Source organism: Lepidochelys kempii, chromosome 7, assembly GCF_965140285.1.
Source record: "Lepidochelys kempii isolate rLepKem1 chromosome 7, rLepKem1.hap1, whole genome shotgun sequence".
Classification (NCBI taxonomy): Eukaryota; Metazoa; Chordata; order Testudines; family Cheloniidae; genus Lepidochelys; species Lepidochelys kempii.
The window spans coordinates 25,001,459-25,027,890 of NC_136386.1; the positions used below are offsets into that span (position 1 = coordinate 25,001,459).

At 38.9% G+C, this 26,432-nt stretch overlaps 1 protein-coding gene across 28 annotated transcripts in view; it reads right to left on the bottom strand.

Annotated features, from left to right (window-relative positions):
- SLMAP (sarcolemma associated protein) overlaps window positions 1-26,432 on the bottom strand; it is a 161,785-nt gene that overhangs the window by 44,844 nt on the left and 90,509 nt on the right. For 22 of the 28 annotated variants that reach the window (XM_073351457.2, XM_073351448.1, XM_073351450.1 and 19 more), the window contains exons 5-13: window positions 25,622-25,658; window positions 23,576-23,638; window positions 16,975-17,070; window positions 16,562-16,633; window positions 14,275-14,415; window positions 10,655-10,792; window positions 9,852-10,020; window positions 9,715-9,765; window positions 9,100-9,150 (exon numbers count right to left, since the gene is read on the bottom strand). In XM_073351457.2, the coding sequence (XP_073207558.1) occupies window positions 9,100-9,150; window positions 9,715-9,765; window positions 9,852-10,020; window positions 10,655-10,792; window positions 14,275-14,415; window positions 16,562-16,633; window positions 16,975-17,070; window positions 23,576-23,638; window positions 25,622-25,658 (818 nt within the window). The remainder of the gene's footprint in view (window positions 1-9,099; window positions 9,151-9,714; window positions 9,766-9,851; window positions 10,021-10,654; window positions 10,793-14,274; window positions 14,416-16,561; window positions 16,634-16,974; window positions 17,071-23,575; window positions 23,639-25,621; window positions 25,659-26,432) is intronic. The other 6 variants (XM_073351449.2, XM_073351456.2, XM_073351465.2 and 3 more) reach the window with 2 other exon arrangements.

Genomic DNA, 26,432 nt, shown 5'->3' on the forward strand with positions numbered 1-26,432 from the left:
AAAGTATGTTCAATTTTTAAAGTGTAAACTTTAATACTAAATTTTATGGAAGTTATTAATGAAAATGCATGAAAAATATGTACTTCAAGAAATATTATACTATTTCTAAAAATCTTTATTTAACAAATTTAGTAACTGATTCATTTTACAAAAATTCCTACATTTAGCACCAACTAGAACACCTGTTTCAGTTTAGCTATGTCATAAATCACACACACACACACACACACACACACCTGACTCTACTTCCACTGGCAAATCTATAGTTACACCAAAGATTTAACTCAGTGTTCACCAACAGACTTAAATTAAAAATAAATTTAGAATATATAAGATGATGCAATCCTTGACACCTTCTTATGCTGCAGTTTACTGAAATATCAAACCCCCCAGCACTGAGAGACAAGCAGTTCCTACCATTAGTATATTATTAGTTTTGAACAAAAAAAGATTAAATCCTTGCACTAAGGGGGGAAAAACATTTTTACATATTTTATTCTTAATTTGAATATTTTTATACTTATTTTAAAGAGTCTTCTTGGAGCTGAAGTGATTTTTTTCTTTGCTCTTTAATTGTAATCCCTCCTAAAATTTGAAAATACATACATACATATACACACACACACACACAGAGTTTTGTTTTTTTTACATTGGCAAAGGTTATTTTTCCTTGGGTTCTTTTGGTTGGAGTCTCATCACAATAAAACACAAAGAGATTTCGTGGAAACACAATGGTCCTGTGTGTAACATCCTGCAGTGGGTTCAATTCCCAGCTCTGCCAAAGACTTCCTCTGTAATCATGGTCAAATCACAGTCCTTGCGAGGCTCAGTTCTCCATACATAAAATGGGGATAACAATACTTCCTTTTTCATACACAGTCTTTACTCTTTAGATTGTAAGCTCTTTGGGTCAGGCACGGTCTGTCTTTTATTACATATTAATAACACCTCGTGGAACGAGGGCCTGACCTCTGCTGGGGCCTCTATTATTCTTTGTATTATAGAAAAAGGAATGGAAATATGGGGGCATAGTGAATACAGGGCAGAAGTAGGTGACAGGAGATGGGGGGAAGCATGACGGAGAATGTGAGTGGGGCAGCTGCCTATTTTTTCTAGATAGATAGAAGGAAAGGAGGAGAGCTTACTGCACAAGGTGTGAGTAACTGGAGTTCTTTGAAATGTGTCCCCCTATGGGTGCTCCACTTCAGGTGTGCTCATACCCCTTGCACCTTTAATCAGAGATTTTTGGTATTAGTGCCTATTTGGCCTGTGCATGCACCTTGTGCCCCACTCCAAAGTTATATAGGGCTGTGTGGGCAAACTGCCCACAGTTCCTTCTCTACCATGAGGCCCCCAGAGGAAACTCCAAAGCAGAGGGGAAGGGGGACAGATAATGGATCACCCATAGGAACACACATCTCGAAGATCTCCAGTTACTGCATAATCTGAGATAACCCCTCCTTCTTCCAGTAGTGTCCCTTTGGGCACTCCACTTCAGGTGACTACCAAGCAGTACCTCCAGCTGGAGGAGGGGGTTTCGGCACTAAGTCCACGACTGAAGACAATATAACCTTTTTAATAGCAGTATCTGATTTAGAAAACTGGTATGTATGGAAATCCATGTGGCAGCCTTACAAATATCCAGAATAGAAACATACCTGAGCAATGCCGTAGATGTAGATAGAGATCTTATGGAATGGGCCAACACCCTAGGAAGAGTCCATATGTCTGTAAATTTATAGCAAATGTGATACAGACAGAAATCCACTTAGAGAGTCTCCGGGTGGAAACCTCCAAACCTTTGGAGCTAACTGCATCAGATATGAACAGTCTGGGTGGCTTCCTAAATTACTTACTTCTGTCCACATAAAAGACTAATGCCCTCCTAAGCATTGAAGTGTGTAAAATGACATCCTCTCTAGAATTTGCGAAATAACCAGAAGGTGGATAACTTGGTTCAGGTAAAACTCAGATGACACCTTGGGTAAAAATTTTGGGCATGGATGTAATGAAACTTTGTCCTTGAAAAATACTGTAATATTTTTCTGCTGTTAGAGCCCCTATTTCTCCAACCCTATAAACAGAGGTGACCGTCTCGAGAAAGGCTGTCATAGGAGATAAATTAACAAGGGAAGACATAGTCATTGGCTCAAAGGGGGGAGAGCCCATAAAGGATCTAAGTACTAAATCAAATTCCCAAATAAGAGTAGGTTCCTTAACTTGGGGGAAAAAAGATTCCCCAATCCTCTCAGAAACCTTACAGTTGTAGGATGGGAAGACTGAGAATACCTCAACCACTGCATGGAAGGCTGTTATAGCCACCAAGTGGACCCTGATAGAGCTCATGGATAATCCTATCTTTTTTAGCTCTAGGAGGTAATCAAGGTATGATTGAGAGGGAATAATCAACAGGTGGAACACTTCTCTGGATACACCTCAGGCTGATACTTTTTCTCTTGTAGAGGTAAGTATCTCATGGAATCTTTCCTACTCTTCAGTAATACCTGTTGTACCTCCCTATTGACTAGTCCCATGAATCATCAAGGAGCCAAGCTTTGAGATACAGTATCTTCAGGTTGGGATGAAGAGTGAGGCTGGCATCCTAGGAAAGGAGATGAGGAGCGGGCAGAAGGCTAATTGCCTGACCGATGGCTAGGTGAATTGGATAAAGATACCATATCTGTCTGGGCCACACTGGGACTATTAATACAATTCTGGCTTTGTCATGCTTTATCTTGTTTCTTACATTCAGAATCAGGGGCATGGGGGGAAAAACATATAGAAGACTTCTTGTTCATGGAACAAGGATGGCAGCTCCCAAAGAGAAAGGACCCAATCCCCTTTCTTGAGAAAAATGTTTGCATTTCTTGTTGGTCACAATGGCAAAGATCTATTTTTGGAACCCACTAAGTCAGAAAAATTTGACTGAAAATCAGAGGTTCCAACTCCCATTCATTGTCCTGTGAGAAATGCCTGCTGAGGTAGTCTTAACCTGTTCTGTTTCAGTAAGTTGCTGAAATAAGAATGCAATTGGCTATATACCAGTTCCAAAGCTTTAATGCTTCATCACAAAGGGAAGGGGGACCTTGCCCCTTCTTGTTGGTTGATACAGAACATGCAAACTATGTTGTTCATGAGGATTTTTATTGACTTGTTCTTGATTAAAGGCAGGAAGTGGATACAAGCATTCCTGACTGCCCTCAGCTCAAGAAACCTAATGTGCAGTTGTCTCTCTTGGGTAGACTCTTTGCCTTGGGTAGTGAGGGTCCTTAAGTGTGCCCCCAGCCCAGAGATGCATCTGCCATTATGGTGATAGAGGGAGGAGGCTGAACAAACCAAATCTCTGGTCAGACATTATCCGGGTTCGTCCACCAATTGAAAGTCTCTTACCTGATGAGGGACTGACACGAACCTGTTTAAGCTGTGTTCGTTCAGAGTAAAAAACAGTCCTGAACCAACCCTGGAAACACAGAAGGCAGAGCCTGGGAAGTGGCATCACAAAGGAAACCTGCCATGTATCTGAGTATTTGAAGACAACTTATTGATGTCTGTGGGCTGATATGAATCTTTGAGATGAGATTTACCAATGTTGAGAATCTGTTGGGGTGAGGGTGGAGGTGGGGAGTTAAACCCTGGCTGATACAGTGTCTAAGGAGGCTCCTATGTACTTTTTTTTCCCCTACGTTTCTTTTTTAATACCAGGCTCAAAAGGGGATTTCTTGATGTTGAACTGCAACGCTAGTTTGCAGAACAGGGATCTCATTATCTTTGTGGTATTGAAAACCTAGTTGTAAGGCCAGCCATTGAGTAGCCATCAAGGTATGGAAAAATGATTATCCCCAGATGTCAGAGGTCAGCTGTGACCACCACCTGCACGTTTGAGCACACACTTGGGGCAGATGAAAGAACAAGTGGGAGCACTCGATACTTCAGGTGTTCTACTGAAAAGCACAGGAATAGTTTGAGACATGGGTGAACTGTGATATGAAAATAGGCATCCTGAAGGTTGAGGGCCAAAAACTAATCCCCTGATTCTAGTGATGGAATTATGTCTGAGAGAGGCACTATCCTGAATTTCTGTGACTTGACAAAATTGTTTGTCTTAGATTCAAAATCGATCTCGATTCTCTGTTCCTCTTTGGGTCCAGAAAAGAGTGGGCGCAAAACCCTTTTCCTCTGTGCTGAATAGTTCCTTGTACAGCAGCCATTGGCAGAAGTGAATCAACTTCTTGCTTTAAGAGATGCTTGTGAGAGGGGGTCCCTAAAGAGGGATGGGGAAGGGGGCTGGATATAGGGGAGGGAGGTAAAATGGATAGCGAACCCTGATATAACCTCCAGCATGCAGTAGTCTGATCTGATTGTTTGTCCCATTTTCTTTCCGCATGGGAGAGAGCCTCCAAAGGGTTGAAAGTGAATAAAATATATATGCAGCTCGATGTTGTGGGATATTTCCAGGCTCTCGAGCAGACTATCATCTGACCATTAGTTTTGACAATGACAGCTCAGTAGCGGGTGCAGAGGAAGCAAGTGGTCTCTTACTCGGGAACCTTGACTTTTTCCTGGGTGGTTCATATGGTCTCTGGAATTCTGAGAATGAAGTGGAGTGGGATCTTTGAGCAGTTTGGGACCTTGGATCCAGCTACAGCATTGGCTGCATCTAACGAGTTCTGTAGCGATGCTCTAGCTAACTGACTTCGTAATAATAGCCTGAAACAGGTCATGCTGACCAGACGGCAAGCGCCCAATAAAGGTGGTGAATTTAGCATATTTGAGTGATTGTATTTCGCCATGAGAGTTTCACGGTCCTAAATTGAAGAGTGATGGATAAATAGGTCTTTCTGATGAATAGATCCAGGCACTTTTGGTCCTTATAATATGGTGCAGCTTTTGCATTATATTGTCTGCCACATTGGTTTACTGCCTCCACAGCCAGGGACTTCGGTGTTGGATGGGAGAACAAAAATTCAAAGTTTTAAGCCAGCACATAATATTTCCATTTACACATTGGCAGAATTATTGTAGGGGGTTGGATGGATTTAGTAGGATCCAACAGGGCCTTCTTAAGAGGCATGGCAACTCAGGTAGAGGGAGTTCTTTGGAGAATGTCCATGAGCTTATGTTGTGACTCCCTGACCATTCACTGGTGCTCGAACCAACTTGGGGAAACAGACCCATCTTTGGTGTAGCTCCCTACTCTTGTCAAAAAGTGTCAGGATGGAAATCCTTTTGTCTGAGGTGCCAGCAAACTGTGGATGGAAATATTCAAATCAGAGGGGAATTCCTCCTTTTCAAGAGGTGGACACTAGCACTCTCTGAAGATGTTGGAGAGTCAAGCAGCACTGGGGAAAGGTCAGACCTGAGCAACCATGCTTGTTTTGGTACTGATAACCTTTCAGTGCTGACTAACGAGGGAGACTCTGGTTCCCTCAAAACTAGACCCCTTGAGAATCTGAACTCATGGAGTACTCATGGAGTACTAGGCGGGTTTGAAGAGCAGGACCCTGTTTTGTGGTCAGTACGGAGGCTCTATGCTGCTCTGGCAAGTCTACTCTGGTTTAAGTAGAGGGTACTAATGATGGTGTCTTCCCACTACCAAGGTTATCTTAGTGACCAATTTAAATGTAGACATTACTGAATGAGTTGTGGGTACCATTCTCACAGAGGGGCAGGCTTCAACGATGCAGTGACTGGCTTGTGCGGCACTGAAGATCTCAGTACTGAGGCATGCTTGTTGTTCTTTTTCTCTAGTGAGCCTAGAGCCCTGGACACAGGATTGTATCGAGAGTATCTGGATCCTCAGCCATACCCAGAGTGGGATGAGAGGTCTCTGCCATGGTCTTGCTCTGCAGGGACCAAGGTCTATTTTAGATTAACTCCTTTTGTGGGGAATGACTCCCTTTTCTATGGGTCTTCTCCATGGACAGATCAAGATGAACATGCCAAAGTTGATGGAGCACTCAGCAACCAAAGTCCTGGGGGGGTCTCTTGATCTGGATCTGAGGCCGGATAGAAGGAGTGCTTCATCATTAAGAGACTCAGTTTTAGCTCCCAATTTTTCCTTGCTCGGTCTTTAAAAGCGGAGCAGATGGAATACTTTTGTGAGATACAGGACTCTCCCAAGCACCAGATACAATTGGAATGCCTGTCACTGATTGGGATAGCCTCCCAGCAAGAGATGCACTGCCTGAAGCCAGGAGAGCCTGACAGAAACAGGGGCAACAGTATTCAGAAGGGGAATGTCCCCTTCCACAAAGGGGAAAGGGATTGAGAGAAAGTCCCCCTAAATTTCTAAATAAAACTAAAGAAAAAAAATAATAAAGAAGGGTAACTAAGCTAAATAGACTTAGAAAGTATGGCACATTAATGCTCCATCTCAGGCCAAGGTGGTTGACAAGGAACTGAGGGCAGCTCGCCCACACAGCCCTACTTGTCCTTTTGGAGAGGGACACAAAGAAGTGCAGGGTGTATGCACGGGGCGAACACGAACGATTATGTATTTAGATTAAATTTTGAACCTCAGATGACCACATACAAATTGGGAGTGCAAGGCTTCCCCATAGAGTTGAAAAAACCCACAGCCAACAAAAAAAACAATGATATATTTATTTATCTAAATATCATTTTAAAACCAATTTGACTCTTACATTTCAGGGCTTGGCTCATCATTTTGCAGTGCTTAGAGGTGGCGGTACAGTCACAACAATGGGGAGAGAATTTTCAAAATGAAAATACGGCTGTAAACCCACAAAAATTGGCGTATGCATTAACTGAAATGACTGAAAAATTTCTAGATTTGACAGTTCCTTTCAACGTTTTTGTTCTAAAATACATACATCTGTAATCTGGAAGTCCACAATTTAAAAAAATAAATAAAACATTTCAGCTTAGCTTTAAGCTACTCTTGTCCAAAGTAGTATATTACTTTCTGAAAAAAATCCTAACCCTCAATTTTCTTATGGTTTGGAAAGCATGAAGATTAAAAGTAGTCATGGTGCACCCAAGTGTTTTCTACAGGATACGTCACAATTTCAGTAACTGAAAACATGACATTTCAGTTTTAAACCATTCTTTCACTTACAAAAAAGTGAACTCACTTTCTTATGGAAATTTTTTTTTAATCGCTTTCTAGAGATTAAAAACAACTCCACATCTGAAGAGCTTTCTTAAACAATTATTAAAATGTCATTAAGGTTAAAATTCCAAAGTTTTGAAACTCTGGACACTAAGATAGAATGCTACATCAGTAAAAAAAATAATCTACAGCCAATCCGGTGACTTGGCAGTAGGTCAGAGAAATACCATACACAAAAGACATTAGCACTAAGGAGTAAGAGACAATATGCATCATAGTTAAGTGTCTGGAATTCAGGATGGAGTTAGGAGAGATAACTGGTACTTAGGGGACTTTAGTATATAACTAAAGTTAATCACACTTTCACTTTCTTTAGGTATCAATCTAAGTTTTCCCCATGTGTGTTTTACACATTCTGAGATAGCTACAAACCTCACGTAAGAAGCCTCCGTTTATATAAAAATCTAATAAAGGATCAATGTATAGTATTTTAAAGTTTGCTTCAAAATGCATATGGCACTTATAAAGGCTGCAAACATTGGTCAATCAAACTCTCTACACAAGTGTTTTCTGCTAGACAATTCACAGCATCATCAATCTCCATGGAGGCCATGCAATACAGTAAGCACGTTAACGGCAGTAAGAAATCTATTAGTGGAAAGAGAATGTCAATAAATATAAAAGAAGGAAATGGTAGAACTTCAGAACCCTGTCTGGAATAGCACTGGGGGCAAGGTTAAGCATGGTAAAGGGAGAATTCATGCTTGAAAGATGGAGACAAAAATATTGACAAAAATAAGTCTGCATGCTAAAAGTTATGACATACTTAATATGCAAGCAAAATGGAACTCCCAAAATTAAGCCCTATAGAAGAACTCATTCCGCTTGGAAAAAAATACTGTATTAGCAGTAACAACCTTTTTGACTCTATAGAAGTAGAATAAACATTTTTTAAAAGCATTGGATCTGAACTACTATGTGCCAGTTTATTAAATAAGATTAGTGATCAAAAGCAATAATGCTTCCAATCAATATTTAGTGTGGCAGATAAAAGAACATCTTCAGCATTCACCAAGCGAAGTTATTTTACAAGTCCTTTATTGCAAAAATATTTTTCCATTTTAGCACCATTTACAGTACATATTTTCATGAGACACAAAAAATTTAAATTATGATTATTTATTGCAAAACTTAAGTCTTTTCCAACATTTTATAATCTCAAGCACTCTATGCCCAGTTCTAGCCTCACACATGAGCACCACACTGTATGTGGTCAAAGCCTGGGGTTGATTACTACATATGGTGTGATAATGCACACTTTTTGACAGAAGGAAAAAGCAACCCCAGTCTTAAAAATATATAGGTAATTAAACCCCCAAAAAGTAAAGTTTAAAAAAGTATATTTAACTTAAAAGGACACAGGTCATAAAAAATCATTTTAAATTCCTTTGTGGAAAAAGGAGGTTACTGTATCTGTTTTATTAACATCTCCGATAAAAACTGCATTTTAAAAATCTTATTTAGTTTTTACTATTTATGCTGTGTATATACTTATACTTTTCACTCAAGGTAGACTTTGAAAACATTCACTTGCTTCTAATAGTCAGGCCTATTTACTTACCTCTTCTGACTTACTAGTTGAAGAGTATAATGTCTGGGTGGCAAGCAAGTACAAAAATGTTTACACTGATTTTTTAAAAGTAATGAAACTATTTCTGCTAATATAGTTGCAGGATCCTGACATCTTAGGCAGACTTCCTTTGAATTCAATGGGAGTCCATCTGAAGAAAGGTTAAGCTATTACTTTCTGGTTTGGCTCATTAGGTTTTGAAAAGCCTCATTACAAAACCTAGATTTGAAGTCTAACCAAAAAGACTGCCTTTTTAACAGGTGACAATCTACATATTTTTTGTTTTAAAAAAGTAACAGGAAATATTAAAAACAAAACCTTAGAGAATAAACACAATTTGTTCAAGTTTAAACAGCAACTATAAGAAAAAAGTTAGTCTTTATTTAGGATACACTACCTTTTTCTGCACTCCCATTAATTTTAGGTATGAAGTCATCAACTTGTATGCCTACAATTAAGAAAGGGTATTATTTCTGGATTCAAGCGAAGTATTTTATGTAGAGCACTGTGTAATGTAATTGGCTTTCCATACTGTCTCCTTATCCTAAGTATTGACGCAAAAATCAAACCAAATAATCTATGTTAGGACACATGATACAATTTAATGATACTTTCTTGCACAACAGATCCTGTCACATATTGATCAAATGTGTCAAAAATTACCATCAAGTAAGTAAAAAAAAATTATTTTTTTTTAAAACAACATTTTCCTACACAAACATATTTGAGTTCACAAGCAAGCAATGGACAAAAGAAAAACTTGATGAATATTTTAAATAGCAGTGCCCTCTTCTGGTATTTTGTTACATTGATATTACTTTCAATTTTAACATGTCAAATGCAACTATGATCAGTGATTAAGAGGAAACAACAGCCAAATGCATAATTTTAAATGCTTTTTTCTTACTGTCAGCAATATCTAGATCATAAGAATTGCTATAATATAATTAATGGGGTAAAAATTTAAAGATGAAATCCAGCTTTAAGCAAAGAACATTAATATCACACCTACCTAAGCTGTTGTGTTCTTTAAGAGTTTTCTCTTGCAGGTGTTCTAACCGTACTGTAAACAGAATTCCAAGAAAAAGATATTTCACAGATTAAAAGAAAAAAGATAAAATCAAAGTATTTTTTGACTAGATGACTGACCTTGTAAAGCAGTTAGCCGTTCATTGGTGAAATCATTATCTGCTTGCAAAGCTTCTATTTTTGCCTGAAGCTCTTGTTCTCGCTCTTCCATTTCATTTATTTTATGTTGCAATTCCTTTTTCTCTGCCTGACCCTTCTGTTGGATTTCCTCTTGTCTTCCTTCTGCCACCTGATCAAATGTGAGAAAAAATTAAGTTATAAGACAACGATGCACTAATTTGAATGTGAGTGAACATTCAGATGTGACTCCCTTTTTAGCCACTCTAATAAAGAAAGTTTAATACCCATCTGTAACCTTTTTCTACAAAGCCGTTTCCAGAAGTAAGTTCATGGAAAGCTTATTTATTTCATATAGATACATTTTCTCCTGTATTTCCATTTCTTTAATGTAATTCCACAGCAATTTATTCCACAATTTGTCCTAAAAGCCACTGTCCATCAAGACACACCTTGTTTGGAACCATAACAAAAGATAAAACATCCCAGAACAATTTCTACATTTTATTTTCAATAATTTTATAGTAAAACAAAACAAACATCTCAGTTTTATGTGGACAACATAGGTGTCCAAAGAACTTTTTAGGACAGCTGAACTGCTTCAGTTTCTCATTTCACCAATCAAAATGCTTAGGTTCATGAAACAGGTCTGTATTGTCATTTACCAGCTTGAAAGAGAGCTGTGTCACTCCCTCTATGGTGGTAAAAAAAAGTTACCTTGAGAATGTTATTACTAGTTTTTACTTAGCAATGTTAGATTGCAAGGACTAACAATTGCAGAAGGTTAGATAAAGTTCTGTTCCTACCTTCAGTTTGTCAGAGAGGTCTTTAATTTCATTTACAGCTCCATTGTACTTGTTTGCTAATTCTCTTAATTCTTCCTGAGTCCGCTCATTCATTTCTTTCAGGTGAGTACATTCATCTTCAGTGTTACTTAAACTTCGCTATAAGGAAAAAATTAGTGCATGTGAAAACCAAAAAATAGCGACAGTTTATGAATATTGAAGTTTGATACTGAAGATTTCAATTTATGACAAGAAATATGATCTAAAAACCTCTTTGCTTCAAATGGTTAATAAAGGCCAAATGGATAGATCAAATGTTGGCAAAAATATTACCTATTTAAAAACACCTTTGTAACATTCAATTTAAATAAGAATAACCACACATTAAGTGGAGAAACAAGTTGTGTGTGTAAGAAAAAATGAGAGTAGGCTCTGGAGAAAAAATGGTTACTAACCTTCCATAACTGTTCTTCGAGATGTATTGTGGATATCCATTCCACACTAGCTGCGTGCATGCCACCTGCACTGTGGCTGGAAATTTTTCCTTTACTGGCATCCATTGGGCCAGCTCTAGCGCCCTTTGGAGTTGCGCACTTATGCACTGATATAAGAGGTGCCACTGGCCCCGCACCTTCTCAATTCCTTCTTGCTGGTAACTCCAACAGAGGGGTAGGATGGTGGGTCATAGAATGGACATGAGAAACATCTCAAAGAACAACAGTTACGAAAGGTTAGTAACTGTTTTTTTTTCCTCTGAGTGCTTGCTTATGTCCATTCCATGCTAGGTAACCCACAAGCAGTTCCCCAGGAAGTGGGCTCGGAGTTCATGGACATGCTGACTGCAACACTGCTCTCCCAAAACTGGCATTGTCCTGGGCTTGTTGGATGATGGCGCAGCATGAACTGAAGGTATGAAGAGACAACCAGGTCATGGCTCTGCAGATGTTGTGGATTGGTACCTGTGCAAGGAATGCTGCTGACGAAGCCTGGACTTTTGTGGAATGAGCAGTCATAGTAACTAGAGGCAGGACATTTGCCTGTTCATAGCAAGCCCAAATACAGGCAGTTATCCATACATGCTTCTTTAGGTTGACACAGGTAGCCTCTCATCTTTTCCACTACTGCCATGAAGAGTTGCATGGATTTGCAGAAGGGCTTAGTACTCTCAATATAAAAAGCAAGGATCTGTCTAAAGTCCAATGTACGAGTCGTCATTCCGCATAGCTTTTGTGAGGTTTTGGGAAGGAGACAGGTAGAAAAATGACCTGGTTGTGGTGGAATTGAGACACCTTCTTTTGCAGGAAGGCCAGATGAGGGTGCAGTTGGACCTTGTCCTTGAAGAACACCATGTAAAAATGGTTCTGACATAAGGACCTTGATCTCAGAGACCCTTCTGGCCAAGGCTATCGCCAGGAAGGTGACCTTGCAGGAGAGAAGTAGTAGGGAGCATGATGCTAATGATTTGAAGGGGGCCCTCCGTAAGCCTTGAAAGGACCAAGTTTAAGTCCCATGGGAGTAGATGAGAGTGCCAGACCCTGATGCTTTAGGTGGAGCAAACAGTCCAAGACAGACTAAAGAGAAGATTGGGATGGAGAGAGATCCTGTTCGAAGGCCCAGTAAATGGAACGTTTCCACTTGGCCAACTAGGTAGCCCTGGTGTAAGGCTTTATACTACTTAGCAAGACTTGTCCAACCTGTTCCAAGCAGGCCTGTTTTTCAGGGTTCAGCCATGCGGCACCCATGCAGTTAGGTGCAGAGAGGCGAGATTTGGGTGAAGCAACCGGCTGTGGTCTTGCGAAATCAAGTCCAGGCAGAGTGGCAGTGAGAGTGGAGTTGCCACTGAGAGGTCCAGAAGTATGCCGAACCAATGCTGCCATGGCCACACCAATGCTATCAGGACCACTCTTGCCTTGTCCCATTTGATATTTAGGAGAACCTTGTGAACCAAGGCAATCATTGTAAAGGAGTACAATAGGTGGCCTGCCCACGAGAGCAGGAAGGTGTCGGAGAAGGAGCCCGTACCGTGCCCAGGCAGCAAACAGAACTGATGGCATTTTCTGTTTTGCCCAGTGAACAGGTTCACATGCGGAGGCCCCCACCTTTGGAAGATGACATGGATGACCTCCGGGCAAGAAACCACTCGTGGTGAAAGGAGAAGGACCTGCTGAGGTGATCCACCAACACGTTCTGGGCTCCTGGGAGGTGAGACACCTCAAGAGTAATTGAGTGTCTAACACAGATGTCCCATAGACCAAGGGCCTCCTGATGTAGGGCAGAGGATTGGGCCCCTCCTTGATTGTTGATATAGAACATGGCTGCTGTACTGTCTGTCAGGACTTGAACCACCTTGCTGAGAACTGGGGAATACTTGATATGCCAGGTGCAACGCCCTGAGCTCCCTGACACTTATGAGCAGGGAGAGTTTTTCCCAGTACAAGAGACTCTGAGTCCTGAGGTTATTGAAGTGGGCTCCTCAATCTAGATCTGACGCATCCAAGACTAAAAGACATCGAAGGCTGTGGAGCCACAAAGGGCACCCCCTTCATTACTGACCTGGACTTCTTTCACCAGCCCAGAGAGGTGAAGACTGGGGGAGGGATTGTAAGTACTGAGTTCAAGTGGTGTCTGTTCAGGGAGTATACTGACATTAGCCACATCTGAAGGGGCATGAGGTGCAGCCTTGCATGTTGAACTGCCATATAAGCGACTATGTGACCCAGTAGCTTGAGGCACACTTGAGCTGTTGTGATTGGGTGGGTCAAGACTTTGGATATCAGATTTGCCATGGTCTGGAAGAAGGCCTCTGGCAGGAAGGCCCTGGATTGGGTTGAGTTGAGCACTGCCCCAATAAATTCTCTGAACTGGGAAAGAGTTGACTTCTGCTCATTTATCAGCAGACCCAGCACTCTGAAGATGGTTCGGACTGTGCACCAATGCTATCTTGAGCCTGCGACCAACCTTTGATCAGCCAGTCATCAAGGTACAGGTAGGCCTAAAATCACTGGGAAGTAAACTTGCCAGAGCAAGAAAGGGTTGTTCCAGCAACTGTCATGGGTGGTAAGAAGGAACTGAGATGGTGCACGGCTGGCCGGGCCCCTTATACCAGCGAATACACGCATGACTCCAGAGAGAGCTAGAGACAGCCCAACAGATAGCACAAAGGGAAAAATCTCTGGCACAGTGCACGCAGCAATAGCCCGAGTTGTCGTTACATTATTTTACCAAAAATCTGAAGCAGCATCTGAGCTTAGATTCCCCTAGTAACTACATCGCCAAGAAAGGGGTGAAATGCACATTTAATAACAAAAGCAATAATTAGCAAACTTGTCAAGAGAAGTAACAAAACAAAAAATAAGCGTATTTATATGTCAAGCCTTAAGTTTATTATAGTGCCATAACATTTCATGATACTTTCCACTGTTTTCATTACTGTGCATTAACTTCTTCCTTGTTGCTTAAAATACTGTATAACAGGCAAAACGCACATCTCCAGTACTCTCCAGTATACTGTTCCTAGAATACTAATACAACAAACATATACTGGTGCAGTGAAGGTGCTAGAATAGAGTAAAGGACTAGCAGTTGGGAATATTCAAATAGTGCTACAACATTGATTATAAAAATAAACAAAATCTAAATACCTCCACTTCGGATAGTTTTCTGACCACCTCAATTTTCTCCTGAAGGACCCGCCTCAGGGACTCTTTGGCTGTTGTCTCATAGTTGTGTTTGTCTTCCTGTAATGCTACCAATTCCTTTCGTATACTGTCTTCTGTTTGACTCTGTAAGTAGAAGTTTAAGATAGCAGAGCTATATCTCAAAACACTACTCTATTGTAGGTTAACTTTTTGTTGAACATACAGTAGTTCTCTCTATTAAACTATCATTAAAGATCTACTTTGCCAAGAATAGAGGAACAATTTTGACAAATGTAACAAAATCTTAAGGGCAACAATATGTTCAGTGGCTTTTTGTACGGCTGGGTATAAACTGGTAAGAGACAGGCATTTGCTAGAATGTTTAGGGCAGCAGACTCGAGAACCAGAATTCATTATTAAAGTAACAAAAATTAAAACAAAATCTACTCATTTCTATCAGTGCGCTACCAGTACAGTGTCAAGTTTAGCAGACCTAAACTTTGACATATTAGTATATGACAGAGGTCCCACTTGGAAGGTCTAATGTAGGTTCTTATCTTACAGGATTTTGTTTTTTCTCTTTTCTAAATACAATCCAGGCTGTCATAAGATAACAATGAAGAAAATAAATGGTACACAATGTACTGGCAAACTAACAGTAATCCAAAAAAAAAAGGAGTACTTGTGGCACCTTAGTGAGCTGTAGCTCACGAAAGCTTATGCTCAAATAAATTGGTTAGTCTCTAAGGTGCCACAAGTACTCCTTTTCTTTTTGTGAATACAGACTAACACGGCTGTAACTCTGAAACCTAACAGTAATCCAGCTATCGAAAGCATGCTTGCCATTCTGTCTCTAAAATCTCAGATGTCATATTCACAAAGAGAAAAGGAGTACTAGTGGCACTTTAGAGACTAACCAATTTATCTGAGCATAAGCTTTCGTGAGCTACAGCTCACTTCATTGGATGCAAAGAATTATTCAAGTTTACATTTGAAAAATTTGCATCCAGAGCGAAGAGGCCAACGAGCACTGATTGTTGTAGGAAAAAACCCTAAAAAATTTGACTACATATTTACATGTATATGCCTAATATAACACTATTCATGGTAATAAACGCTGAAAACTAAGTTTTAGCTAGGTTGAATGTCTTTTCCTGGCATATTTTTGGCTATGCACAAGGTCCCAGAAAATGTTGAATAAGAGGTAATATGAAAACTTTTGATTACAATTACCATTTCGTATAATTTAGGTTTGTCAAAAATTGCTTAAAGAAATGTTTTAGTGTGAAACTTTGTAAACCCCATTGTTGTGGCCACACAGGAAAACAGACAAGACACAAGGGTGTGGTTTAACTAAGCCACAATTTTTATCTGGAAAATATCTGGCAATGACCTGCACTTCACAGTTTATCAGTCTTTTTTTAATTGTTCCCAACATTTTGGTAAGCCTGCCATCAGCCTTCCCCTTTCCCTACTTGGCCTCTGCCTGTTGCTGGGACCTCCACCACCTCCCATATGAGGTTTAAGGGCCGGCAAGTAAAAAGGGGCCAGTTATCTTCCCGCTGTGCCAGATGATAGGACTGCCAACCCCCTTTTACTGCTTCCTTGAGGGAAGCCTTCCCCTAAGTCCACTTCCAGCTCCAGTTTATCAAGGAACCACACTGCCCCATTGAACAAGTACCTTCACTGGACGCCTGCCACCTGTTAAATTGTGACAATTTGATTTACCTCATTATCTACCCCAGTGATGCCTTAACCTGCTCCCAGTAAAAACAAAAACAAAAAAAACCAAAACATCCACTCTGCTTTGGCCAATCTGTCAGGGAAAAATTCTTTCCCAGCCCCAACAAAAAACAGCACATATGAAACCCAATCCTACCCTAATCTTATGCATGAATGGAGTATGCACTGCTTTTGTGGTGAGAGTCTTGGCTGGGAGGAGCAGGGTACAAATACACAACCGACATGCTGATCTGCATCCTCACCTGAGCCAGTCCCTGCTGGTTGCTCTTTGGTCCAGGAAACTGAGCCCCCCAACACCCATTTCCTGTCTATTCCTTGAAATCCAAGGCAGTGGGGGCAATCTTAAAGGAGCCAGGACACTTTTCTCCTTACCAGCCAGCCAGCATCCCACCACACTGAAGCTTCAGTGAGCCCATTTGAAAGTTTGTGCTCCGACTGCACTGAAAGTTTGCTTTACAATAACTATTTAATTTTCAAAGCTTTCAGGAGGACACTGCCATTCAACTTTCCTAAATACTATATGATTAATCAGAAGTGAACTACCTACTTTTGAACAGGCTTGTAATTGGTTTCCCATGACTTCTAACCTTGATAGTAGTCTGTCTTCATCTATTAAAGCCTGTTGGAAAATATAATAAATTTAAACTAACAGAATAAAACAAAATGTTTATATGGTTTTTGCATTTCACAGGAAAAGTCTAGACATTAAATATCTGAAAAGGGTAAATATCACTTCCTTAAGAGACATTCACTTTAGAAACAATTAATAGTACTGGTTAGTTCTAAGATAAACATATGTGTGCACTTAGTCTATTAGCAGTAATGTCTCTTTATCAGTTAAGCGAGATAACCAACCTTCAACTTTTACTCATTTATTATAATAAATTGAAAGTTACAGTTTATAGCCCACTGTATATTAAGTTCTTAGGCCTGTACATTAAAGAGAAATCTTGCAGATACCTGCCAACTAGTATCTGAAGCCTCCTGTGTGACAGCAAGCAGTCGCTGAAGGGTGGCCAACTTCTGTTCCAACATTTGTTCCCGATGTAAGGCTTCCTACGATGAAAATATAAATGCAAGCAGGTCAGTTCATACTAACTATTGGAAAAAACAGAAGCAATGCAATGTATAACAAAATACTACTAAACTGAAAAAAGGGGGAGGCAGGGAAGATTGGAAGATTTTAACTCATATGTTCAATCATTTTAAGTTATAGCAATGCATTAGCAAATTTAAATTCATTTTTATTTATACATATTCCTGTAATTGTTTAAGTGAGCTTAGATTCTTAAAGCCATCCTTTTCATACCAGTTCCAGATGCACCGAATGTACCTGTCCTTTAGCGTAAGAATATTTTGACGAAGTCTCAATAGCAACTTATTGGTGGGTTCTCTATTTGTAAAGGCTGGGGATAAAGCCCTATTAAAAGTGATTTTGTGAGATTATGCTGGAAATAAAGGACTAGAACTTCATTTCACCTTTCAAAAGTTAGATTTTACAGGAAGTTACTATATTCTAAAGTACATGCTTTAGGAAAAAGTTACATTATATTAATCAATAACATGGATCAGCTTCCATTCCATCCCGTACATATTAGAAGAGTAATGACATCATGACACTTTGCTTCTTATAACTACAGATGAATAAAGAGAGAAACTCAATTTTTATACTGTGTAGAAACTAGTTTAATGGTAAACAAAAATTAACTTAGTGGTGACACCAGGAAAAGACTGCTTATGTTCACATTATGCATTTGATGTAAATTTGTTTGGAGAATTGACTACAAAAAGGAACAGTTTTTCCAAGACTTTCAGTGTACCTTATGGACTAATTTTTATAAAACTGTTTTAAGATATAAATATTCTTAAATATAATTAGACACAATGCAAAAAATTGTCTGATATATTCACTGCTCCCCATCAAAAAATAGGCCAGCAAATACTGATTTTTAAAAGGCAATATTATTACTTCTACTTGCGAGCTACTATTAACTTAGCAGTAAGTAATATTTAAAATACATAATAAATCTGTAATTACATCTGACAAAAATAAGAGCGTAATAATACATATATTGATGTGCATGCAACGTGTGAAGAATGACAATACATATAATGAAGTCAAGAGCAAGTTTGTCATGGAACCTGGTAGTATTTTAAATATGAAGTATTATATAGGAGATTCTAACTATCTTTTCTGTTAAATTACGTGAAAATGCCAAACTAAAAAAAAAAAGGCAGGCTATGTTTTTTCTTTCCACAGATGGAAGGATCATTTTGAGTTCACGACGGGCTTGCCTATATGGCAAGTTACTGTGCTGCAAACCAGGGCTGAATCTACAGAACACCAGCTTGCCGCACAGTAACATCCCATGTGGACATTGCTACAATCCAGGAAAAGTTCTTGAGTACAGCTTAGCATACTGCTATTTCAGAACATAGTACGCTGAGCCACAGTCCCAGACTAGGACTTTCACTTCAGCTTTTATTTAAAAGTAAGTATCTAGCCTTAGCTTATCTTTAAAATATCAACTGCCTGAAACAATAGCTCTGAGGTATGACCTGCCCCACTCATCTCTGGATGCTAACTGAAGCATGGTAACAGTTTAAATGTCAACATTAACTATTTTACTGCTGAGTACTTTATAGCAGGAACAGTCAGTGGTGTGCTTATCCATCACTGTTCAATGCAATGACCGTTATTGGACTATGGCAACGGGACAGCTAATTGCTGGGTGAAAAATTAGAAAGTAAAGTTCTCCCCATCCCTGCAAATCACTCCTGCACCTGCCCACATGGTGCAAGGAAAGAGAAGCAGCATTTAATGTCATCACTAGTGACAAAACCTTCAACCACTTCCTGAAAGCCCAAACTCCCAGACTCCCTCCCATACTTTTACAGGTACCAAATGCCCCAATTTTTCATTATCCCATTTGTTAAAACTTCCTGTTCAAATCTATTTACCCTTCTCTAAAACCCAAAATAGTACTAACTTCATTGTAGAGGTTATGTCAATATTTAAAAAAAAAAAAAAAACAGTGGGAGAATGAAAATATCAAAATGAGGGAAGGGCAGCATAAGTATTTTAATATTAAAATAAATGTAACACCATCATGATCATTAATTTTCATAATTCACAACCTCAACTTTTTACATATAACATCTGCCTCAGAATTTTCAGCTTTCTACAGAACTTAACACTAGAGAGCTATAGAAACCTTATCGCATAATTTAGATCCAGCTTGTTATTGTGCATACTACATAGGCCCTTATTTTTAACACTTACTCCTGGATTCTGTGCCACTGGAATTCTGTGCCATTACACAATGCAGAATTTTCCAGGAACTTATGTTGTGCGCGCAGAATTTCCCTCTCCCCCCCCCCGTCCCCTTACAGAAACGGGCTGCAGAGCTGCTGACCACTACTAGGGGCCTCTGGACCCAGCAGAGCCCAGCTTGCAAGTAGAAGACACTGCCAGGGGATGAGGGAGTAGAAGCTGGAGGGTTCCTGGCAGCTGCAGTTCCCAGTGCACCCTGAAGGAAGGAGGCAGCATGCAGCAAACTCCCTGCAATCCCGGGACCCAGCATCAGTCTGTTTCTCCCTCCGGATTCCTGGGCTCTAGAGGGAAGAGGGTGGGAGCCTCTGGGCCAGGGGAAGCCCCCATGACAGGGCTCGGGGGTAGGGAGTGTGAGTGTCTGGGCCATGGGGAGCCCCACGGCTGGGCTTGGGGGGGGAGGGGGGTAAAGAAGCAGGAACTGCTCCTGGGGGGAATTTGAGTGTGTCTGTGTCTGTATTATTACAGACATACTTGCTGACAGGTATTCTGAAATTAAATTAAATTATTTTGGTAAACTGGCGTGATTATATAGTGTTATTTTGACAAATAGAATTTGCAGAATTTTAAAATATCATGTGCAGAATTTTTAAATTTTTTGGTGCAGAATTCCCCCAGGAGTAAACACTCTCAGAACACTTATACACTGAAATGTACAATCAGGATCATCTCTAACAGGCAACACACTCTTTAAAGTATATCTACAGAGTGTAGTTTAACCTTTTATTAAACACTGCCTCTAAGGGACAAGTTTTTGTCAGTCCTCTGAATCAATTTACAACCATATATACCATGTAAAAACAAACATTGATTCAATTATATGTATAGAGTGGGCACAGCTTTTTTACATGTACACAGTAACATGCATGCACAAAGGACCAGCTAAAATGTCCAATTGGTCATTTCCACACTCAATTACAATAACTCCACACAAACTGTCCATGCACATTTTCATGTGAATAATTTTTAAAATCTGGACTTCTTATACAATGCTACACTCTTCTACTGAACAATATTATAGTGAACTTTCTAGCCATGGTTACTTTTGCTTTATTCAAAAGAAATTAAAGCAGTATGTTATGAACATTAATGGAGGTGTACAATATGTTGCCATATTGAAACTTTCATAACCTATTATGTCCTTCATTAATTCATAAAGGATTTCTTAGTTATAGTAAATATTTGTATAATTTAAATATTTGTATAATTTGCATATGTAAAATGGAAGTCTGCTTTCAGGAGTAAAATGGGAAGTACAGTACTGTGCTTTTACCATCTAATTAGATTATAAGATCTTTGGGGGCAGGCACTGTTTTTGTTACGGATACATACAATGCCTTGCAGAATGGGTCCCCATCTCTGGGACCTCTAGGCACTATCATCATATAAATAGAGCTTCCATTATTATATGAGTAATCCTCCTACTGTACCTATTAGAACTGGTTCCCTTAAATGAACATTATGCCATCTTGAACTTGCATTTCACTAGCAAATAAAGGGCTCAATCAGGAAACAGGGCCCCACTCTGATAGGCCCTGTACATACACAACAAAAAAAGTCAGTCCCTGCTTCAAAGAGATTACAGTCTAAACAGTTCAAAATTACCATGTGTAAACTAAAAACAAAAATGGCAGAAATGTAATTGAAGGTAAAGAGAATTGTCAGAAGGGATGATTTACACGTTATTTTCAAAGAAACATTTATTTCTACAATCCCTCTTTAAAAAGGGTTATTTGGATACTATGTATGCTCTGTCTTGTGACCCATCCACAGGTCCCTCAGTAAAGGTGACCATCAGTTTCAGAGTGAATAACTTCACTTGTATATTCCCAGTCATGTCACATCCTACTCAGTAAAGTAAACATAGGTAAATATAGGTGTTCTGCAATTCAGTGACATTAAAATCTAGTTACATTTAGCAAGGCAGAAGGAGGAAAGTAGCGTAAATTATGTTAACTGAGCACCAGAAAAAAGTACTGGTTTTATAAATGGTTACCAAAACAGAAAATAAATGAATTATGTAACAGAGTCAAAAGCCTGAGCAGGCTCTCACACCAGAGTAAACAAGGAATAACTGCTGAAATCAGTTACGCCTATGTGAAATCAGTGTAAGTGAGAACAAAGCCTTGTGTGTCTTGAATAAACAAGTTTACAGTAGGCACCTTGTCCAATTCTAGTACAAGTTAGCTACTCCATTAATTAAGCTTAAGTGAGAAACTAATTTCTAAACAAATAGTTTTAAAAGTTCTCCTTCAAGCCACTAGATGGTGCAGTTTACCCTTCTCTATTCAGAGAGGCTTGGAGCCACATGTATCAGATCTTGAAGAGTACCAGAAATTTGGAGGTTACTTCTGGCAAGAAGAAAGCTCTAGTCTCAGATTCTCAAAGCATGCTATCTGCAAGAAAATGTATATAAATATCAGTGTGTACACATTTATAGTACACACAGATCATGCTCAATATAATCAATAAATGAAATAAATTACCAATATCTGCAATTCAACTACCTTTCTGAAAAAGTTAATTGCCATAAGCAGGGTTATTTCCCAAGAAAGAAATCTAAATGACAAGATTTTCAGAGATCAAAGACTTATTCTGTAAAAATCTTTACATAATCTGATGGATGATCTTATAGGGGAGTGAGCAGTATTTTATCGGATGATCTTAAGTCTTGCACACATGCTCAGAGTCTAACTGGTTGCCATATGTGGGGTCGGGAAGGAATTTCCCCCAGGTCAGATTGATAGAGACACCTTGCAGGTTTGAATTAGAGTAAATGGTGGAGTCTCTAACTTGAAGTCTTTAAATCATGATTTGAGGACTTCAGTAACTCAAGCCAGAGGTTAGGGGTCTATGACATGAGTGCATGGGTGAAATTCTGTGGCCTGCAATGTGCAGCAGGTCAGACTAAATGATCACAATGGTCCCTTCTGACCTTGAAGTGTGTAAGTCTAAGGTGTTTTATTCCTAACATGCTACTAGATTAAACCATTTCTAAACCTTTTCTATTTTTAGAGAACTGCAAGATTTACTAGGTGAAGCCTAAAACAGAATATGTAAAGATTTAGAAATAAGATTGTCTATTGCACTGCAAGCCAGGTGATATCAGTCCAAATTATAGGTCAAAGTCACTTCTGCTTACTCCTGGCACTTTCCCATCAAATCAGTTTGATACAGAGAAATCCACATTCCCTTCTAATAGAGGAATGCAACAAAGCACATATTTGCCTTTTACCTCAGAGTAGCTTTATGATTACCGGAACTATTTGGCACTAACAGCAAGAAGGTAGCAAGATGCTTTTGCATGCCTTAGAGGAACTTTGGGAAGCATATCTAAAAATACACACAGTTCCACAAATCCAGCTATTATTATCGACCGCACAGATCACGATTCACAGTTCAGAACATAAATGTTACTTCCTAGTTCCAGAATCAAAAGGAAATATGCCATACATGCAAGCTAATCCAACATCCCTTTCCCTTCAGCTTTTCCAAAAGCTAGAATTTTCTTTAACATACCTCTTCCTCTCAGAGGAATTATAATTCTTCCTACAACCAACCAATCTACACATAACCTACATTTATTCTACATTTTGTAGAAAGGAGAACAAAAATAAAGATAAAAATCTATTTAAAAGAAAAAATGGTGGTTAAGTGATAGATAAAAAATTATTTCTTTAAAAATCCAGATATGTTAATGCATTTTAGTATTTCCCATTCATATTCTCCTATGAATTTTTTCTGGTTATACTACTAAAAAGCTTCACAGGCAGCCCTTTAATAATTTTCGAGTTAAAATGATTCCAAAGAAGAATTATAAATACAAGAAGGTTGGAACCTATTCTCAATTCTAAGAAAAGTGAGGGAGTACCAGATTTATGTTTATACAGATGCATATGAAACCACTATCAAGTCTGCAGGGATGTGCATATATAGAATTCTATACTTATGCAAGCCAAATAATTTATCTGTAAAAATATTCATAAAAGAAATGAGGATACCATATAAGGGCAATTACCATATATTTTATGCTGTTTTCAACAGAAAAGGCAGTTTATAAACACTAACAGTTAAGAATTAACTGAATCATACTTTGAACATACACAGGTGTACACATACACATGAAAGATTTACATTCTAACCAAAGATTAACTACTTGGTTGTGTTATTTGCATAAACTATCAAATTAATGAGTAAAAAAGGAATGTCTTCATAGAAAACCAATTTTACCTGTAGATACTGAGAAAGCTGAAACAGTTCCTGAGAGTACATACTGGGAGTGTTAGCAGCAACCTATGAAATAAGAAAATATTATCAAAATCATGTTGGGTATTCTACATCAAATTCAGACAATTCAAAGTGTATCTGTAAATATTTAAGAAAGATCACTGCCTACCAGTTCTTTTTCCTCTTAGCACCTTTACTATTCTACCATTACTGTATTGTTGTTTATTGTTTGTATTACAGTACTACCTACAAGCCCCAAACAGGACTGAGGCCCAACTGCACTAGGCTCTGCACAAACAGATACTGAAAAAAATCACTGCCCTGAAGAGTTTACCATCTAAATTAAAACACACACAGACAAATGCTTGGAAGGCAACAGATGCACAGCAGTGAAACTACTTGCACAAGATCATACAGCAGGTCAGGGGTAGTGCTGGGTACTAAACCCAGGTCTCCCAACTCCTAGTCCAGCGCCCTAACCACTTGGCCATGCTACCTGTGATATATTCTATTCTAAACAAAGCATCAGTCTGCACAAGGTTCTTCCACCACACAGAAAAAGTGCAAGGCACATATCTGCAGTATGATTTTTGAAAAGTTCTATCTAAATAGTAGCTGACTGCTCTTAATATCATCTGATGTCCCCCCAGCATGGCTGAATGGTCATGGAAATAAATCAACAACGGACTGATTCAAATGAAGAGTTAAAACCAATTCAGTCAAAAATTTTGGGTGAGGCTTCATTACTACCTATGTTTTGCAACATACCAAGGACCCCAAAATTTTCCCTAGTGCTTTGTTGGATAATGACTCTTGCATAAGGAGGCTTTAGAGTCTGGCTTGGGCCAACTTAGAGAAAGACCTACAAAACAGCAGAAAGTCATTCTCCTAATCATGCTCGACTCTCTCCAGACCCACCAAGAGCAGAAAACTCATGGGAACAAGAGATGCGCCTTTGCTTCAATACCTGATCTGCCATCAGATTTGGAACGGGTGGAGAGATCTCAACTAAGTTGGGGCTTTTGTTTTGTTGGGAAATATCTAATACATACTTAAAACAGGAATAATAATAATAATTTAAAAAAACACTGCCAGACACAGACAAGAGAGAAAAGGAACAGGTTCATAAAGACAGTTTGTCAGGCAGAGGAATAGATATCAGATTATTTATAGCCTTGGCTCAGGGCAGGTAGGGGCTTGAGGTATACATGTGCATCCCCCAAAGGGTCAACCAACTCAATATAACAGTCAATAAATGCTGTTCTTGTCACTTCACTGTTCCTAATCTAATCTAATAATCTCTTATCCACTGAGTAAAGGGCTCCATAACCATTTTTTAAATAGTATGGGATACCACTGCCTTATTTTTTAAAAATTTACAATTGTAGAAAGAAAAGGAGTACTTGTGGCACCTTAGAGACTAAAATTTGAGCATAAGCTTTTGTGTAGCTCACGAAAGTTTATGCTCAAATAAATTTGTTGGTCTCTAAGTTGCCACAAGTACTCCTTTTCTTTTTGCAGATACAGACTAACATGGCTGCTACTCTGAAAACCTACAACTGTAGATGTCACAGTAGTTGAGGTGGGATAGAACCTTCAGTCCTCCTCAAAACTCATTGTCTCACACTCCAAACCATAGAGCATTCTGCAGCAAAAGCCATCTTTCATACCAGTCATTTTGCTCATGTCACTCCCCTTTTTGAATCTCTCATTGTCTCTGTCCTATTTCATCAAATTCAAGCTTCTTGTTACCATCTTTGATGCTCTATAATTCTGCCAGTCTTGATTTACCTAAGCATGTAGTGCTTCATGTTATTTTGCCAACATTTCCACTCCGACCACCAGTGGAAAAAGTAGAGTATTCCCATACCATAAAAACTCAGCCTGCCATGCATATACTTGTGATACTGAACGAATGAATAACATTTAATTTTTTTAAACAGTAATATTAAACCATTAAAATAATCCAATGCAAGGCACACCTATAAGTAGTTAGGTTTTTCCTATCCTTTCAACTTTTTAATTAAAGACCGAGTACAAATGACTTACCTTGTCAACAGGACTTGGTAATGGAGCATGGATGACACTGAAAAAATAATTAAAACACCTTATAATCTGTTCCGTAACAGAATTATGCAAGTAAACATCAAGTACGGAACAGCAGTTCAAAAATCCACAGAACTATCAGTATTCCTGTAAATGTTTAACTTAGGACATTCTTCATTTTTAAATTCATTCTTAGAGAAAAGTCACAGAAGTTAAAAACACTGTTTCTACATCTTATGCTCACTACCATTTTGTGAAATCATACTTTGATGTAGATTTTTCAAATTTAGTTTTTAGTTCTAATCTAAAAATTAAACAAACAAGTGAGCCACTTTCTAAAACCTCGATCACTATTTTTATATCATATAATTAGATAAAATTTTATATGTTTTTGAAAATAAAGAAGATTTGTTAAGGTTCAAATGCAACTTACATGTGGAAATGAGTAACATGCACAAAAACATGCACTTACAGGCACTAGATAAATCACCCTAATATACAACTTTACTGATGAAGAAAGAAAATGTTATACAAAAAGTTGAATGAACTAATCTTGTCCAAGGAAATAGCTACTTTTGTACAATTACACATTTGAACAACAAGAGCAATTTACATAACTTCCGAATTTTAACAGTGTTGTTGTAGCCTGATTGGTCCCAGGATATTAGGGACACAAGGTGGGTGAGGTAATATCTTTTATTGGATCTGCTTATGTTGGTGAAAGAGAAAAGCTTTTCAGTTGAGGCAGAGCTCTTCTTCAGGTCTGGGAAAGGTACTCAGCATCACTGCTAATACAAGGTGAAAGGGATTGTTT